Here is a 16,481-nt window from a genome sequence, read left to right as displayed (position 1 = left end):
AGGGGGTCCTCCACATGGGTGCCACCTGGGCAGCCAAAGCCAACATCAAGGCCCCTCCCAGGCCTCCTCTGCAACTCACTCACCAAGTCTCGCTTTTCCCAGCCACCCTGCACCCCCGCAGTCACAGGCACTGGAGAGAAGTTCATCATTTTTAGACTCAAGGAATTAACAGGGGCAGATGCAGACTATGCCAGGCCCAGGGTTTTGTGGCTCCTGGGGGCAGGCCCAGCTACAGCAAATACAAAGGGACATGGGGAGGGGCAGTTAGCAGATTTGGTCTTGAATTTAGGGGGGTGGAAAAGTGATGATTCTTGGGGCTTGTGAATGAGGAGCAGCAGGAATGAGGGGGGCCTGGGTGGGCCCAGAGGGGCAGCCTCCTACCCCTGGGGAAGGGAAATGAGGCCCCTCTCCTCAGTGCTGAGGACAAGGCACTTGACTCAGTCTCCTGCCCCGCCCCCACCCATGGAAGAGATGAGGGCCACCCCGTCCTTTTCAAGAGCCCAGAGGCTGGTCCCGGTTGAGCCTCTGGCAGAAGCTTTTGCCAAACTCGTAAGTGCTGATCATGATAGCACAGGAAGGAGCGGCCTTGATGATCCTCGGGAGGAAGCCTGCAGTGGGAGGGGGAGGCTGGGGTCAGGGGTCAGGGTTCCAGGAGGCCCCAAGCACGCCAGGGCACGGACACACACAGACACTCACCTGCAAAGAGTCCCCTGGTGCCTGACTCCGCACAGATCTTCCGCAGCAGCAGCCAGGTGGAGTCTGCGTGAGGGGGTGTCACTGCAAAGGCAAGACATGGCCCCCCGTAAGATCCCACTTGGACCCCTGCCCGCCCCCCCACCAGCCAGGCCCCTCACCTCTCACAGCCTCCACCGCTCCCAGTGCAACCTGGCGCTGAGTCTTCACCACGTCAAAGGGCAGAGTCAGGATAGCGGCCACCTGGTAGGGTGGGGAGAGGGCTGTCTCCACTCCACGACCCCCGTCCCTCAGGTCCAGCTAGAGTCTGCCAGCCTCAGCTACAGCTTCACTTGGTGGGGGGGGGTGCTCCTTGACAGTCAGCCCGTGCAACACAATGCGAGGACTCTTCTCTGGAGCATTTCCAACAACCCTCAGGCCCCCAAGGACACCTCTGCTAGCCTCACCCTCAACCTGGTCAACTCACCGTCCCTGAGATGCCGCCAGCCACAAAGCTGACACCCACAGATGTCTGATCTTTTGACCTGGATCCACTCAGCCAGCTCTTCACCAGCTCATAGTTGAACCAGTACAGGGCTTGGGGGCACAGGAGTACACTCATTAGAGATGGGGAGGGCAGTGGGTGGTCCCCAGACCTCCCATCTTCCACTGACCTACAGCACAACCACTCCCTTCCAGTAATGAGGCCTGCCTGCTCTCTAACAGTTTCTCTAACAGGTCCTCTGCAGGACTTATCTCCTGAAAACCTAGGTGAATACCCTGCTGGCTGGACCTGTTTCACTGACGAGATAGTCAAGGCTCAGAGAAGTTAACTGACTTTAACATCACCAGTAGCAAGGGTGGGACTTGGCTACAGACCTCTTGTGTGTCATCCAAGGGCTCCCTTACCCCACTCCCTGCACCTCTGGTGCTTACCTGAGAAGGGCACATCACGAAGGGCAGTGGGACCCCAGCCAAGCCACAGTGAGCGCCAGCCGCCCTGAGCCACAGCAGCTTGGACACAGGCACCCAGCTCCCGGTATGAGACATGCTGAGCCTGCAACTTTGTTCGTACCAGCTCCAGGGGACTGATGATAGTCACGGTGCCCACTGAGGGGAACAGTGGGGAGGGGTCAGCTCACAGGTCCCAATGGCAACCCACCCCAGGGTATGGGGGCCCAAGACTCCCCCCACCCCTAAGCTGGCAGAGGTTGGAGCTGGCAGCCAGCTCCCAGCTGGGCTCAGGCACAGGTGGGGTCAGAGAGAGATCAAGGGCCGAATGCCATGCTCACAGCGGGCCAGTGCGCCAGCCACCATGGGTGCGTAGAGGTCAGAGGTCAGGGCTCGACCACAAAGGAAGGCCTTGAGTTGGTCATAGGCAGTGAAGTAGATTGCAGTGGCTGGGACAGTCATCACCCTGAGAGTATGAACAGAGGTTAGCTAGGACTCCCAAAGATTGCCGAACCTCCCAGGCCTCCACAGCCCCCCCTGCCAGCCAGCCAACAGGGCAGCAAGGGATCAGCGGGGTACTGGGGGAAGACAATATGCAAGACTGGGGTACTCACAGGGTGGCTGGGAGGCCGCTCCACAGGGTCCTGATGCCCTCGTGTCTCACAATCTTCACAAAAGCATCCTGGCCAAACAGATACGGGCCCAGGAGGAGAAAAGATGAACGTGAACAAGGCTGGACACTAGGCTGATGCCATCACCTCTCCCCACAGCCCTGGGTCCTGCCGAGAAGCAGCAGCCCCTGAGGCCTCCACAAAAGCAATTCTACATTTTGCTTCAGGTGGACTCCTATTCACCCTTCAGAACCTCATAAAAGCACCACCTCCTCAGGGAAACCCTTCGCAAACAGATATGACCACCCTTACAGGTTTGTTACCACCCATTCTTCCCTGGGTCGGCTGCCCAGCTAATCTGAATCCCTCAGAAGTGCCTACAGACTCAGCTGAAGGCACAGCTGCTGCTCACCATGGTGCCAGTGAAGCGAGTGGGGTCCTGAAACCAGGTGGTACAGCGGGTACCATTTGGGCACAGGTACAGGGGCTCCAGAACACCATTGCAGTACAGGAGACACTTCCCTGTAGATTGGAGAGAGGAGGGCACTGGGAAAGGGGAGGAGCGTTAGTATGACAAGGTCCCGGAACTTTGCAGGGAACAGGTGAGCTCCCATCCCTGGAGGGCCAGCAGAGGCTGGGGTCCCTGGGTAGACATTCTTGTGCAGGACAAAGAGCCAGCTGCTATGACCTGAAGGTGTGTGCTAGTCGGTGGCTGTAGGGCCCACAGGTGCTCTGGCAAGACTGGGACACTCCCTTCCCCGGACCCTCCCAGGGTCCCTGGGGCTTGGGGCACTCACATTTGGCGAAGGAGAGGCTCCAGAGTCTGGAGAGAGGAATCAGCTCTAAAATACAAGGCAGCCCCTCAGGTCAGGAGAGCCCCCCCTGCCCCAGGGACCCCACCTCTGGGAGACCGTTGTTTTGCCCAGGAACCACCCCCTACTGGCTCCAGGGTCCGGCACTTACCGCTGGCCACCGGGGGGCGCTGGGACTGCAGGCGGACCTTCACCACATCCAGGGGTGTCACTGGGGGAGGAGGGCAGGTCTGACGGCTCCTTCCAGGACCCCAGCCAACCCCTCCTCCAGAACCAAGTCACCTTCGATCTCTGGTCTGCCCCAGTCCCCAGCTGCCCCCGCCCCACCTCCCCAGTTCTTACTGAAGAGAGAGGTGACCACAGCCCCAGCGCCTGAGGCCACCATTTGCTGGAGGGGGCTAATGCCCCCCGGGTCCTGGTCAGCCATTTTGTAGCTTCAATTCTGAAAAACAAACCTCAGTCAACTGGAACGACAACTCACACAACGGGAGTCGGCGGGCCGGCGACAAATGAGGCGGGGACACTCTGGGACTTGACCGACCCTCACCCCATCCACTCACCGAGTCTGAGCTAAGCGATCCTCACAACCTTTCAAAGCGGCTACTGTCGGCTCCGCTTTGCCAACGGGGAAACAGAGGCTCAGAGAGGGGCGGTGCCCTCCCGAGACCACCCCGGGAGCAGTTAGGAGGGAAGCTGGGGTGGTCGCCCATCGATGAACGGGCAGTAACGGCCCGCTGCCTCCCCTCACCCGCGCCACACAGGCTCACTAGGAACCTCCTCAGGGCAGGCGCCCGGTTTGGCCCCGGGGGCCCAAAGATCAAACGTCTAAGCCGCCGCCTGCGCCCCCCACTCCGGCAGCAGCCCCGAGGAGGGCACAGCGAGCCCCACTCACCGGGCGGGGAGAGAGGGGGCCGGGCAGGGAGGGAGACGCGTAAAGAAAGCAGATGGCGGCAAAGGGTCGGTCGGCGTTCTCGGGACGGCAGGCTGGGGTCCCGGCCCGCCCCGCATCCCTCCTCCCGAGGCCGGAGGCGCCAGGCCCCGGGCCTGGACGGGAAGGACCGTCTCCCTGCTCTCTCACCAAAATACAGGCCGAGGGCTGGGCCGAGAGGGCGGGAAGAAGGGACGGGGAGGCAGGATCTCCCCTAGCCGTTCGGCGACCCTCCCTGCTCCGCCCCGCGCGCACCGGGCGCCCGGTGAGGCCGACTAGGTGGGCCCGACGGCCCGCGACCCGGGGCCCCTAGCCCAGCCCCGGCCCAGGTTCCCCGGGAGCCCCAGAGACCCGACTCCGGCCTCCGCCCCCAGCCGGGCGCCCAGCCGCGGCCCCGCCCCGCCCACCTGGCTCTAGGCCGGCGCTGGCGCAGCCCGGTGCCCGGGGCCGGGCGGGCCCATAGCGGCTCCGCGGCCGGTGCAGGCTCCGCGCGCGCCCGCTTCGCAGCGAGGCCGACTCCGCAGGCTGCCGAGGCCGCCCCGCCCCCGGGACCGCGCCGCGAGGCCCCGCCCCCCGCGGGCCGACCGGCCGCAAGCCCGGAGTGACGCCGGCCCCGCCCACTCGCCGCCTCCTTCCGGACCGCCCCGCGCCTCAACCGGCCGTTCGCCCCGAACTCGCGCTGCCGGTGCCCCGCCGGGCTTGTGCGCCGAGGTCGCTCGTCTCCGCGTGGCGCGTGAGCTAGCGACAGCACCGCATTTGACAGCGTGCTGTCACAACACCCCCTCCCCCCCCAGCTCCCCGGCGTCCCGGCGCTCCCACTAACTTTGCAGACCAGCGCGGGTAACGCAGTCTCGACCTCTTCCTCAGTGTCCTCGTCTGCGTGGCGGCGGGGGTTTGGATCAGCTCTTCCTGGGCCGCGGGACGATCAGATAGTGATGGCAAACACTAACCCGCCGGGCTCCTTGCTCAGGTTTCACAACTTCGTTCGTGGCGACCGTATCAAACAGGAATTAGCATCACCCCCATTTTGCGGATAGTCAGCTTGACGCGCAGCTCCAAAACCACGTGACAAATTGCAGGGTACCGTGCGGGTGTGGGCAGTGGAGTTAGATGAGCGGTAACCCGGCTAGGCAGGCTGGATGGAGAGAAAAGGCTGGCCCGGGAGTCGGGAGACCCAGGTCCAATCGGGCTCCACGTGGGCTCCGTCCCACCGCTGCTGCGTGACCTTGGGTGACTTACTATACCGCTCTAGCCCTCGGATTCCTCCTTCGCTCAGTGGGAGGACTGAGTAGGGGAGAAGGGGACCGACATTTTCGTGTTGGTTATGCTCACATTGTTCTTTCTTCTTACTCTCAAAGCTTTTAGAAGTAGATTATTATTGACCCCATTTTACAGAAGATGAAACTGAGACTCGAAGTTAAGAACCCAGAATTCGAACCGGCCAGGTACTTCTCGCCTGCACCGGGCTGCCTCCCCGGTACAGGTGGGCTTAAATCCTGCGCTGACGTCTCTGATCCCGCTTCTCAAGGAGATACAGCTCTTCCCGGGCCAGTCTCGTACCCAGACCACACCACCTACCTCGCCTTTAAAACTTTCGTGCCGTCTTGACTTTTTGTCCTAACACGGAAAAAAGGACCAGAGGGTGCGAGCCTGCGCCTTTAAGAAGGGTAGGCCGTGGCTTTAACATCACAAGCCTCCCCGCCCCTCACGCCCGGAATGGTCGCGGCCGGGCTGGGAGCCGCCCCGCCAGCCGGCGCTCAGCGGGTTAGCACGTGGATGCCAAGGGGCCAACCATCAGCTTTCCCTGAGAAAGGGCTTTGCGGCTCGCCACCGCTGGAAAAGCCCGAATTTGGGGGCGGAGGGAGTGCAATCTTTGACCCCTTGGTTTAAGGGCCCGAGAGAAGGCGCCCTTTGCATTCCCTTCCCATACCAAGCTGAAGTCTGAAATGACACAAAGTCATTTTATAAACTGGTTTTTATAAGTTAAGGAGAGAACCCAGCCTCTATTAAGGTTCTTTAAAGCCTCAAAGTTATGGTTTGCCGAACGACTTCACAGCCAACAGCCAAGAGATTACCCTCCCCATGTTACAGAGGAGGAAACTGAGTTCCTTGTGTGTAATGACTCCTAGCGCGGAGTAGAACCCACACTTCTCCCACGCAATCTCCCATTTTACAAGTGAGAAAACGGAGGCCCCAGAGGTCAAGTTGCACCAAGATCACTCAAACGGAAGAGCCAGAATTCAACCCCCGACCTGCCTGAGTCCAGAGAAGCTCCCACCCCACCCTGTTCTCAACCCGGTGTTCTGCTCCCTGGGGTGACCCGCTCAGCTGCCAAGGTTTCCTCTCTTCAGGCCTCAGGCCCCAACAACTCCAAGAAACACAGCGTGCGGGGCAGCACTCTTACCGGCCTGGAGATCAGAGGCCTGGGAGGTAGGGCCCTGGCTCCATCCGGCTGCCTCCAGCAGCAGCTGTGGGACGTCTAGCAAGGATCTTCATGCCTCTAAGCCTTAGTTTCCCCATTTATGAAATGAGCTGATGGTGATAATAATGCACCTACTCACAGCAATTGTGGGAGGGTGTAATGACTTAACAGCTGCAAAGTGCTTAGACCCTGTCTGACATGCGGCAAGCACTCAATGACTATTACTATTATTACTATTATTGATTGCCCCCCAGGACCTGTGGCACAGAAAGTTCTGGAAAGGGCCTTTTGAGCAACCAGATTCTAGTCCTACCTCTGTCTCTTGCTGCAGACATAGATAGTAATAACTCCTTACCCCTTCCTCCCTAGACCCAAGATCACACAGTTACAAAGCACCACAGCCAGGAATCAAACCTGGGGACCTCTGAGCCTCAGTTTCCCCCACAGTGGAATGAGGGGCTTGCACTCTATTTCTGGTTTTCTTCTTGCAATAAGATGCCTTGCAGATTTGTCGCTACACCTCCATTTCCTTATCTGAAAATAAGGACGATGTCACCTGTCCTGCCTTGCTTACAGACTCTTAGCAAAAGTCGCATCTGTGAAAGCCACGTGAAGAGTTGACAAATGGTTATGTGGCCCCTGTCAGGGACCCGGAACTGAGTGGATCATGGGCCTTCCCGCACATGTGAATGCTTTGAGGCTTAAAACCCTGGGGGCCTCTCTGGCATGACCACAGCCCAGTGTGGTGGCAGCTGTCTGGGTGGACGAGAGGGGTGATCTGCGGCAACGAGGCACTGCGAAGCTGGCAGGGGCAGCTCTCAAGGATGATCATGGCGGCTGCAGGTGGAGCCAGACCCTGAGATGCCCATGAAGCTCCGGAGCCCCGGCTGGACGCACCTGCCCAGAGGAGCTGCCTGGAGGCCTGAGGAGGAGGCGGCCACTGTCCTGGCTGACTCAGCTGAAGTTCACACCGACCACACACCCACTGGCCACTCCAGAGGCAGCATGTGGCCCCCTGTGGCCTCATGTTTCCGTCCTCATCAGATGGAAAGACAGAAACTCCTCCTTTCAACTGTAAAAGCGGAGAAAATAGTACCAGCCACCAGGGGTGTCGTGGAGACTGACGGACAAGTCCTTGCCTGGCACCGGGGGAGCGGCATAAACAGAAGGTAGTTTATTGTGAGGCTGAATTCTTCCAGGGCAAGCCCTGGGACGGGGGCAATGTCCCCTCCAGCCTGCACCCTCAGGGCCTAGGAAGACATTTATGGGGCTGAAGTAGGGCTCAGGTCCCTCCTGTGCACCCCACCAGCACCTGTGAGTTCAGGGCCAGCACTGTCCCCACCTAGAGCTGCCTTCCTGGAGGTAGGACCCAGGGGTGCAAGACCACTGAGCGCAGAGGAGAAACCCAAACTCCTGGCCCAAAGCTAAAGGCCAAGTCAGGTCTTTGATTGGACCCCGAGGGCGGGGAGGGGAGGGAGGCTATAGAGAACTTTATTGGGACAGCTGGAGAAAACCGAATTAGGGCTGCCCGTAATTAATTATTACTTTATCCATGTTAATTTCTTGAGTGTGATAACTATGCTGTGGTTTTGTAGGAGAATGTTCTTGTTCTTAGGAAATGCACGCTGAAGTGTTTAGGGGTGAATGTCTGTAACTTAGTCTCAAATGGTTCAGTAGAAATAGATAAAGTCAATGTAGCGAAATGTGAGCAACTGCTGACTCAAAGGAAGTTACATGGGTGCTCACTGTACTCTTCTTGCCATTTTTTCTAAAGTTTTTAAAGTTTTCAAAATAAAAAGTTGGTGGGGAAAGGGATTTTGTTCTCTGAAATACGTATGCGTTACTTACAGAATCAGAAAGCAATGAAGCTGTCTTTTTGAGAAGGTTAAAAAATAAATGTAATAGCCAGGATCAGCCCACCTGGGCAAAAGCCTCTGGACCCTCCCCAGGGCCTGAGAAGGTGGGTTGGTGAGTTTCTGGACACCCAAGGCTTCCTGGGGGCAACCTGGGTGTGGTCTGAGGAGGTGGCCCCCAGAGGGGAAGGATCCTGGCTAAGACCTTCCAGAATTGCCTCCTCACGCCCCTCCAGCCTGATTCGCAGAGCTCTGGGGACAGGCTTTCTCCTGCTCTGCTGGGGGCATGTGGATTAATCTACCTCCGTGGAAGGCAGTTTGGGGCCATAACTATCAAAATTCTAAATGCTGAAACCCTGTGACCCAACCAGCCTACTTCTAAGAAATCCTCCTCTGATCGGTTTGCACGTGCAAAATGACACACTAACTTGGCCTTCAGAATGCCATCAAAAGGGAATTGCATGACAGTACCTCCATATGACGAACTCCATATGACGAGCACCACGCAGCCTGAAAGGGATGCAGAGCCACATCGCGCTGTAGAACAATCTCAAAGACAGAGTTCAGTTAAAAAGCCGGTCGCTGGAGAATGTGCGGGGCAGCTGTTCTCGACCGGAGCGCTAGCGCTCTCTAGGGGACATTTTGGAAATTTATGAGGCCGTTTGTGGTTGTCACGAGATTGGGGCCCTGGCATTTGACGCTCAAAGTGTAGGACAGTCTGACACAACAAGGAATTGTCCTGTATGTCTATCAACTTTCCTCTGTCTTTCTGGATAACCACATACATAAGAAACCTGTTCATAACTATCTGACCTGGAAGCCAGCTCTATTTCACCCACATTTTTTTTGAATGGTTTTAAAATATATTGTATTTTCCAGGAATAAAACTACCATGTAATCCTAGGAAAATTTGGCTTTGTCTCCGTTAGAACTTTACCAGGGATCATTCACCGTTTCAGAAAATCTCCTCTTGGTGGCCGCCTGGCTGGTGCAAGCTGAGTTGCTGACACCACACTTAGCGCGGCGTCTGCATTTACGGTTCTCCGTCACCAGTGATTCGCGTCACCATCTGCGCCCTTCTGCTCTGTTGTGGAGTCGAGCCTGAGCTCTCACATACGGAAACATGTACTATTTTTATTATAAATTACTTTCCTCTTATTTTCCTCTATATTATAGTTTGAACTTTATACAAATTTCTAAAAACATTGTGCATAGGAAAATTATATTATCTATGAATTTCGTTTCTGAAAATTTATTAAAGGAGAGTTACAAAAGATACAAAGTCACCAAAAGCAGACTTTGGATCTGTTTCTGTTGAGAACCTCAGAAAGGCCCACGAGCTCACCAAGCACCGTCTGGTCCCAAGTGGTGTCATTGCCTTCCGGGGGCTGCAAGTTCTGCTTCTTGGTGTGACCAAGGCTGCTTGGAGTATGTCGGCCACCAGACCAGCATGGCCACGCCAGGGCTGAGCCTGGGTCTCAGTGACCCAAACGGCCGAGGAGCTGTCCTAGCCGGGCCTGGACGGAAGGCCTGGCTTGTGTGTGTGTCTCGCTCTTTCTTTCTTTTTTTTCTTTTTTTTGGGGGATTTATTGAGCCTTTCTCTCTCTCTTTTTTAAAATTTTTGAGTGTTCGTTGTGCCCGAAATACTGTTGTAGGTCCTGGGATACAGCAGGGGACAAGCCACGTAAGGTCCCTGCTCACGTGTTCTAGTTCAGGAGATACAAACAAGCAAGGAAATAACTAAGACAATTGCAGACAGCGAGGACATCTGTGAGGGCATTAAAACAGGTCATGTGGTAGAGAGGGCCTGAGATGTCCTAGAAAAAGGGACAACCTGGGGGTCAGGGAACGTTGATGCAGATTAACCCATGATGATGGCCAAGGGAGGGCAGAGCAGGCTGGGATGACAGGAAGTGCTGAGATGGGGGGCCAGGATGTCACAGTAACTTACACAGAAGGAATATTGTGATGGTTACAAACACACCCTCTGGCCAGACCTGGATTCACTTTCCGACTTCAGCCTTTCCCCACTGCATGACCTCAGTGAAGTTGCTTAACCTCTCTGCGTCTTACTTCTTTCATTGTGAGACGGGAGAATAATTGTACCTACCTCTCAAGGTTGTGTTAAAGATTAAAGGAGAGCTTAGTACGGAACCTGGCCCAATTCAAATCTCAATAATCATTAACAGGACTCACCTTTTAAAACACCAAAATCAACTCTACCAGCGACCATCCTAACATAGGAGATTGAATTAAAGTCCCCTGAAGTGCATGAGTACGGATTTCTCCGCTAACTTGTTGAGGGAACTTGTCTCTTTTCTGGGCCTCAGTTTCTTCATCTTTAAAATGGAAAGATTAATCGTCCTGGCCCTGCTTCCCTCGTGGGACTGTGGAGAGGTTTAGACTAAAACAGATGAGCTGGGTGAAGGAAGCCTGTGACAGGAAAGGGCGCCCCGGGGGCAGGTCCTTCCCTCCTTGCCGCCCTCCTTGCAGCTGCCTCCTCTCTGCTCTTCCTCCGGCTCCTGGAGATGACTCGGGCCTGACCTTTCTGAGCTGTCTGGGGAGGGTGGTTTCCTCACCTAGGCCCTGGCCCAGTGCTTCAGAGACAGATCATCAGATTAACAAGAGGAGCCCCTCTGAGGTCCCTCCCATTTTTAATGTGCCAGTTTACAAGGTCTCTTCACATCCATCACCCCATTTGAACCTCACGTGACTGTGTAGAGGGCACATGGGGGTTACTGTGAACCCATTTTACAGAGGAGGAAACTGAATCTCAGAGGAGTTAGGTGACCTGTCCAAGTGACTTGGGGCAGGCATCTCCTGACCCCCAGGGGGCCTCCCTGGAGAAGGGCCAGGGGAGCTCAGGCGGGCTGGAAGGGCTGGGAGGGAGGATCGGGCTGAGCTGCTCTCAGCATCCAGTGGAGCCTGGTGTTGCGGGCAAAAGCTCTGGGGTCTGACCGATGTGGGCTCAGACACTGGCACCACCACTTAGTAGCCGGGTGACCCTGGCTAAGCTCCTTACTGTCTCACCTCTGGGAGTGGAGATAACACTCTGCAGCGTTGCTATAAGAACTCAGGGATGCGGGAGGAGCAGGCATGCCAAACGCCTCCTGGTTCTTCTCTCCACTCCCCCCACCCCCAGCTCTCTAAGCTTGTCATCCTCCCAGAATCAACAGTGCCCACAACCGAAGCTGTCCTTTCATTTCCACAACGCAACCTGTCCACGTGCTGGCCGTGACAAAAGCTGGGCCCTGACTCCTGGGGTCCACCAGCAGGGCAGCAACGACTCAGGGCACAGCTGCCCCCAGGGGATTCTCAAGCAGAAAAAGGCACAGGGTGGGGGAGGGTATTTCCTGTCCCCATGGGGAGGCGTGACACAGGGCGGACCACCAATGGCGTCCAGCACCCCCCAAGCCTTCCGGGGAATGGACAGGGTGTCCTCAGATGTGGGCATAGGGCCCACAGCCCAGAGGAGCTTGGCAAGCGTTTCAGGGCCCGAGCCCCTGTCTTGGGTTTGGCTGGATTTTTTTTCACTATAATGGGGTCAGATTTTATATCATTGATTTTTCAAAGTTTAATAGGAAGATGAATTCCTTAGTTTTTGGTTCTCAAAATTCTTTCAAACATAGGAGCGATGGAGAAGAAAAGGACAGTTTCTTGAGGAACAACTCCGTCCGGCCTGGCACTTTACAGTTGTTAGCACATTCAATCCTCCCAAATGCCCTGGTGGGTAATTACAATTACTCCGTTTCACAGATGAAGGCATTTAGGGTCAAAGAAATAAGCCCAAGTCACCCAGCTTGGCAGAGTTGGCATTTGAGGTCAGCAGGCAACGATGAGGTCCCGCTGCCCGGATCCCAGCCCATTGCCCAGGTCTCTGGGAAAAGCTGACTTCTATCCTCTGGCAGCTGCCACCTGCCTGTCCCAGAGGCCACTCTGGCTTCCTGGAGACTCGCTGGGGTCAGTCCTTGCCCCCACCAGGAAGTTCTTCTCCAGATCACCTCACTGCTCTCAGAATATAAGAAACTGAAACTTAACTGTGAATGTTTCCTGCTTCTCTTGTAGGAGGCAGATCCTGGCTCCTCCCACATCTGGATGGAGGGAGAGAAGTCAAGCAGGGCCACCCCTCCTGGCGTCTCCCCTACCCCTACAGCATCGCTTAGGGATTGAGTCTTCTGCCACCGCTGCCCTTGTCTGGCCGAGGGAAGCTGATGGTTTCAGTCGGAGGGGTGCCCTGCACAGGAGTCTGAAATGGACTGGGTGCAAACTGCCCCAGGTGGACAGAGTTCTGGACACTGGGCCAGCAGGACAGGATGGGGTACAGCCACTTGGGGGATCCAGCTGGGTTTCTGGGAGGAGAGACCTGTGGGCCAGCACTAGGGAGGAGAGGGTGAGGTGGGCCAATAGCCAGGTGGGCAATCTCTCAAGCGAAGGATGGTGGTTGGGGGGCACTGGGAGGGCCCAAGGGGAGGACTCGCCACAACTGTGGCAGCTTTCTTAACTGAGCCTGTACCTGGCTCAGCCCCTGTGCTGAGGGCTGCTCAGGCATGACCTCATTCCATGGAGGTAAGAGGCTCATTGTTTCCCCAACAGACAGACCAGGATGCAGAGGCAGAGAGGTTAAGTCAAGTTGCACAGCTCCTTTGTAAGAGGAAGAGTGACCGGAGAGGAGGTCCTTGCTGAGCGCCAGGTTCCTCACTGCATAAAAAGCAGGCCGAGAGCCAGCCCTGACGGCCTAGCGGTTAAGTTCAGCATGCTCCGCTTTGGCAGCCAGGTTTGGTTCCCAGGCACGGAACCACACCACCCGTCTGCCAGTAGCCATGCTGTGGCAGGGGCTCACACAGAAGAACTAGAAGGACTTACAACTAGAATACACAACTATGTACTGAGACTTAGGGGAGAGAAAAAAAAAGAGAGAGAGAGGAAGATTGGCAGCAGATATTAGCCCAGGGTGAATCTTTACCAGCAAAAAAAAAAAAAGGGGTTGAGCTAGATGAGGGGTTCTCAGACCTGCACGTCAGGCCATCTGCAGCTGCAAAATCTCCCCGGGTGATTCCAACAGGGCAGCTGGGGCCGAGAACTCCAGGCCAGAGGATCCCTGAAGGCCACTCCAGCCAGGGCCTCTGCACAGCCAAGCCCTCGGCTCCCCTCCTAAGCTTCTACTACCTCACTCCCCCTTTCCCATTCTCCCCCCCCTCTCCTCCACCACCACCCTGTGTCCTGCACCCCACAGCTGATGTAAAGACACCATTCAGCATCACTCTACCTGCACAGAGAAGTGGTTCTGTGGCCAGGTGGAGCAGCGGCAGCTCACTGTACACTCTGGGGCTCCCCGCTGCCAGGGAGCAGGGCGCTGCTCTCCTGCTGCCCAGATGAGCACATCAAGGCCAAAGGCGAATGGAGAACTCACATATGCACATTAATGTAGAAATGCAAGGAAGCTCACAGAAGAAACTGTGAAAGGGTCTGAAAATGGACATCTGGGGTAGGAAAAGAGAGGACAAGGGTGTTGCTTTGTGTTATAATTTGACTAAAACTTATTTGCATGTTACACTTTGTTAAAAATAGAAATTGATTGAAAAGCAACAGCAGGGGAAGTAACCTGCCCACCGACACTGGGCAAGTTCCTGGCCTCAACTGGCACAGGAACCCAGGTCTCCTGACTTGGTCCAGTACCTCTGTTGCAGGATATCCTGCCACAGCCTCTGGCCTGGGCACCGGCCTGTTCCCCACTCCCCTCCCCCACAGCCACCCGGCCGGCCTGGAGCCCCACGAGACACAGGCTCAGGGTCAGGTGCCTGATGAGAGGGCAGGCACTTCAGGAACTGGGGCAACAATTGAAGGAACTTGGCTCACTTCAAGGTGACTCAGGCAGGAAGGGGAAGGAGTAGGTGTGCGTGAGGGTGAGGCTGCTTCTGTGCCCTCACTCCAACCTCAGTCTTCAGGGCAGCCAGATTTAGCAAATAAAAATACAATATTCTCAGTTAAATTTGAATTTCAGATAAACAATGAAAAACTTCCAAGTATAAGTATGTCTCAGACATTGCATGGGACATACTTATACTAAAAAAAAAAATTCATTTTTAATCTGAAATTCAAATTTAACCGGGCATCCTATGTTTCACCTGGCAATGCAAGATCCTGTGGGGAGAAGGCCTCTGCCCTGGGGCAGCTGTGACTCTTCTGCCGGGCAGAACAGTAACTCTGAATGAAGAAAACCCTGATGGGGGGATTGGAAGAAACAGGGAGAGGCTGAGACAAGTGCAAGGAGGGAGCGAGAAGGGAGCTGCCCATCCCTTTATCCAGACCATCACCTCTGAAAGCAGCCCTGGGGCCAACATGGAGAAACCTGTCAGCCAGAGGGACATATCCAGGGGCCTCTCCATGCCAGACTCCCCAGTGGGACCTCCTGTCACTTGTGGTGCCTCAATCCAGCACAAGCCTGTATCTGAGGTCCAGTCCAGCTGGGGCTGCAGCAGGAATAGAAATTAAGCAGGAAGAACATATTGATAACTTCTTAAGCAAGGAGGGGGGCAGGGGAAAGGCAGAAGCCACAAAGGAAAAAATTGATTGCTAGATTTCCGATGACATAACAACACAGCTTCTGACCACAAAAGATACCATACATGAAGATAAAAGACAAGTGACAGATTGGGAGGAGATGTCGGCACCATATGTAATATCCAGAATATACAGAAAGCTCTTACCATTCAACAAGAAAAAGACAAACACTGTAGAAAAATGAACAAAGGATAATGTGATGGCTAGTTTTATGTGTCAACTTGGAGGGTGTTTTTGGATGAGATTAACATTTAAATCAGTGAATTTTGGCTAAAGCAAATTGCTCTCCATAATGTGGGTGGGCCTTATTCAATCAGCTGAACGCCTGAATAGAATAAACAGACTTGCCTCTCCAAGCAAGAGCCAATTCTCCAGCAACCACCTTTAGACTTTATCTGCACCACCAGCTCTCCTGAGTCTCCAGCCTGCTGGCCCACACTGTAGATTTTGAATTTGCCAGCTTAAATAATCCCGTGACTCAATTCTTTTTAATAATCTCTTTCTATATACACATCAATTGGTCCTGTTTCTCTGAAGAACCCTGATTAAGACGGATAAAATAGGCAATTCACAGAAGAGATACACATGCAAAATAAGCATAGGCAAAAATGCTCAGCTTTCCTAGAGATCAAGGAAATGCAGATGAAACAGCCATGAAATATCTTCTGTCATTAGATAGGCAAAAAAATTTTTAATTGGCATATCCAATGTTGGTGAGTGTATGGGAAATAAGTTTCCCAAATACTGTGACTGGGCGTGTAAACTAGGAAAATTTTAAGACAATTCAGCGTTAACATTTCAAATGTGCATACCCTTTACCCAGCAATGTTACTTTTAGGAATTTAACTCCCACAAGTACACTCAGAGACATGTTCACAAATATTCATTGTATAATTATTTGTAACTGCAAAAAATTGGAAACACATCAAAGTCCTTTAAATGAGACTGGTTAAGTAAACTGTGTAACATCTATAGCGTGGAATGCTTGGCAACGGTCAAGAAGAAATGGATAAATAAATGAAAAGAGATCCCATGTTCATGGATAGGAAGACTGACTATTGTTAAGATGGCAATACACCCCAAATTGATCTACAGATTCAGGGCATTCCCTATCAAAATGTCAGCTGTCTTCTTTGCAGAAACTCATCCTAAAATTCACACAGAAATTCGAGAGACCCAGAATAGCCAAAATGATCTTGAAAAAGAAGTTGGAGGACTCCCACTTCTCCCAATTTCAAAACATGCTACACAGCTATAGCAATCAAGATAGCGTGGTACTGGCATTAGGGCAGACATACAGATCAATGGAATAGAACTGAGAGTCCAGAAATAAATCCTCACATTTACAGTCAATTGATTTGACCAAAATTAAAAACCACAAGGCCTGGCCGAAGCGGGCTGGGGGGTGTTCAGGGAATGGGAAATATGTGGATGAACTCTTTGATATCAAATCTCTCTGTGACTCTGGAAATTTGCTTCGTTTCAGTTTTTCCTATTCACAAAATGGTACTCCCTCCTTGAAAGGAAAAAGCAGAGAGCGAGAGATTCCTGAATTGGAGGCTTTAAGGACAACACTCCTCAAGGAGTGTCTCTTGAGGAATGTGGGGGATGTTCTGCAGCCCTCAGGGGAGCTGGACCCTCTCCATTGAAGAGGAGATTCACTGCATCCAT

The 16,481-nt window shown here is 54.3% G+C and overlaps 1 protein-coding gene across 8 annotated transcripts; it reads right to left on the bottom strand.

Moving 5' to 3' along the window:
* Nucleotides 1–135: 135 nt before the first annotated feature.
* Nucleotides 136–13,736, bottom strand: SLC25A39 (solute carrier family 25 member 39). 8 transcript variants are annotated; one of them, XM_023652422.2, is made up of 14 exons: nt 13,516–13,736; nt 8,721–8,786; nt 4,798–5,258; nt 3,389–3,488; nt 3,198–3,257; nt 3,032–3,076; nt 2,647–2,780; nt 2,238–2,305; nt 1,965–2,089; nt 1,609–1,782; nt 1,160–1,269; nt 855–936; nt 697–777; nt 136–608 (listed from the first exon to the last, which is right to left on the bottom strand). In XM_023652422.2, the coding sequence occupies exons 4-14, from the start codon at nt 3,471–3,473 to the stop codon at nt 493–495; spliced, it is 1,080 nt and encodes a 359-aa protein (XP_023508190.1). In that variant the 5' UTR covers nt 3,474–3,488; nt 4,798–5,258; nt 8,721–8,786; nt 13,516–13,736; the 3' UTR covers nt 136–492. The 8 variants fall into 8 exon arrangements, with proteins under 8 accessions (XP_023508190.1, XP_070082221.1, XP_023508191.1 ...); XM_070226120.1 differs by having other exon boundaries at nt 2,647–2,756; nt 13,516–13,732; XM_023652423.2 differs by lacking the exons at nt 4,798–5,258; nt 8,721–8,786; nt 13,516–13,736 and adding an exon at nt 4,382–4,547 and having other exon boundaries at nt 2,647–2,756.
* Between the last annotated feature and the right edge of the window lie 2,745 nt (nt 13,737–16,481).

This window comes from Equus caballus, chromosome 11 (assembly GCF_041296265.1).
Source record: "Equus caballus isolate H_3958 breed thoroughbred chromosome 11, TB-T2T, whole genome shotgun sequence".
Taxonomy (NCBI): domain Eukaryota; kingdom Metazoa; phylum Chordata; class Mammalia; order Perissodactyla; family Equidae; genus Equus; species Equus caballus.
This window is presented reverse-complemented; position numbering and strand designations above follow the sequence as displayed.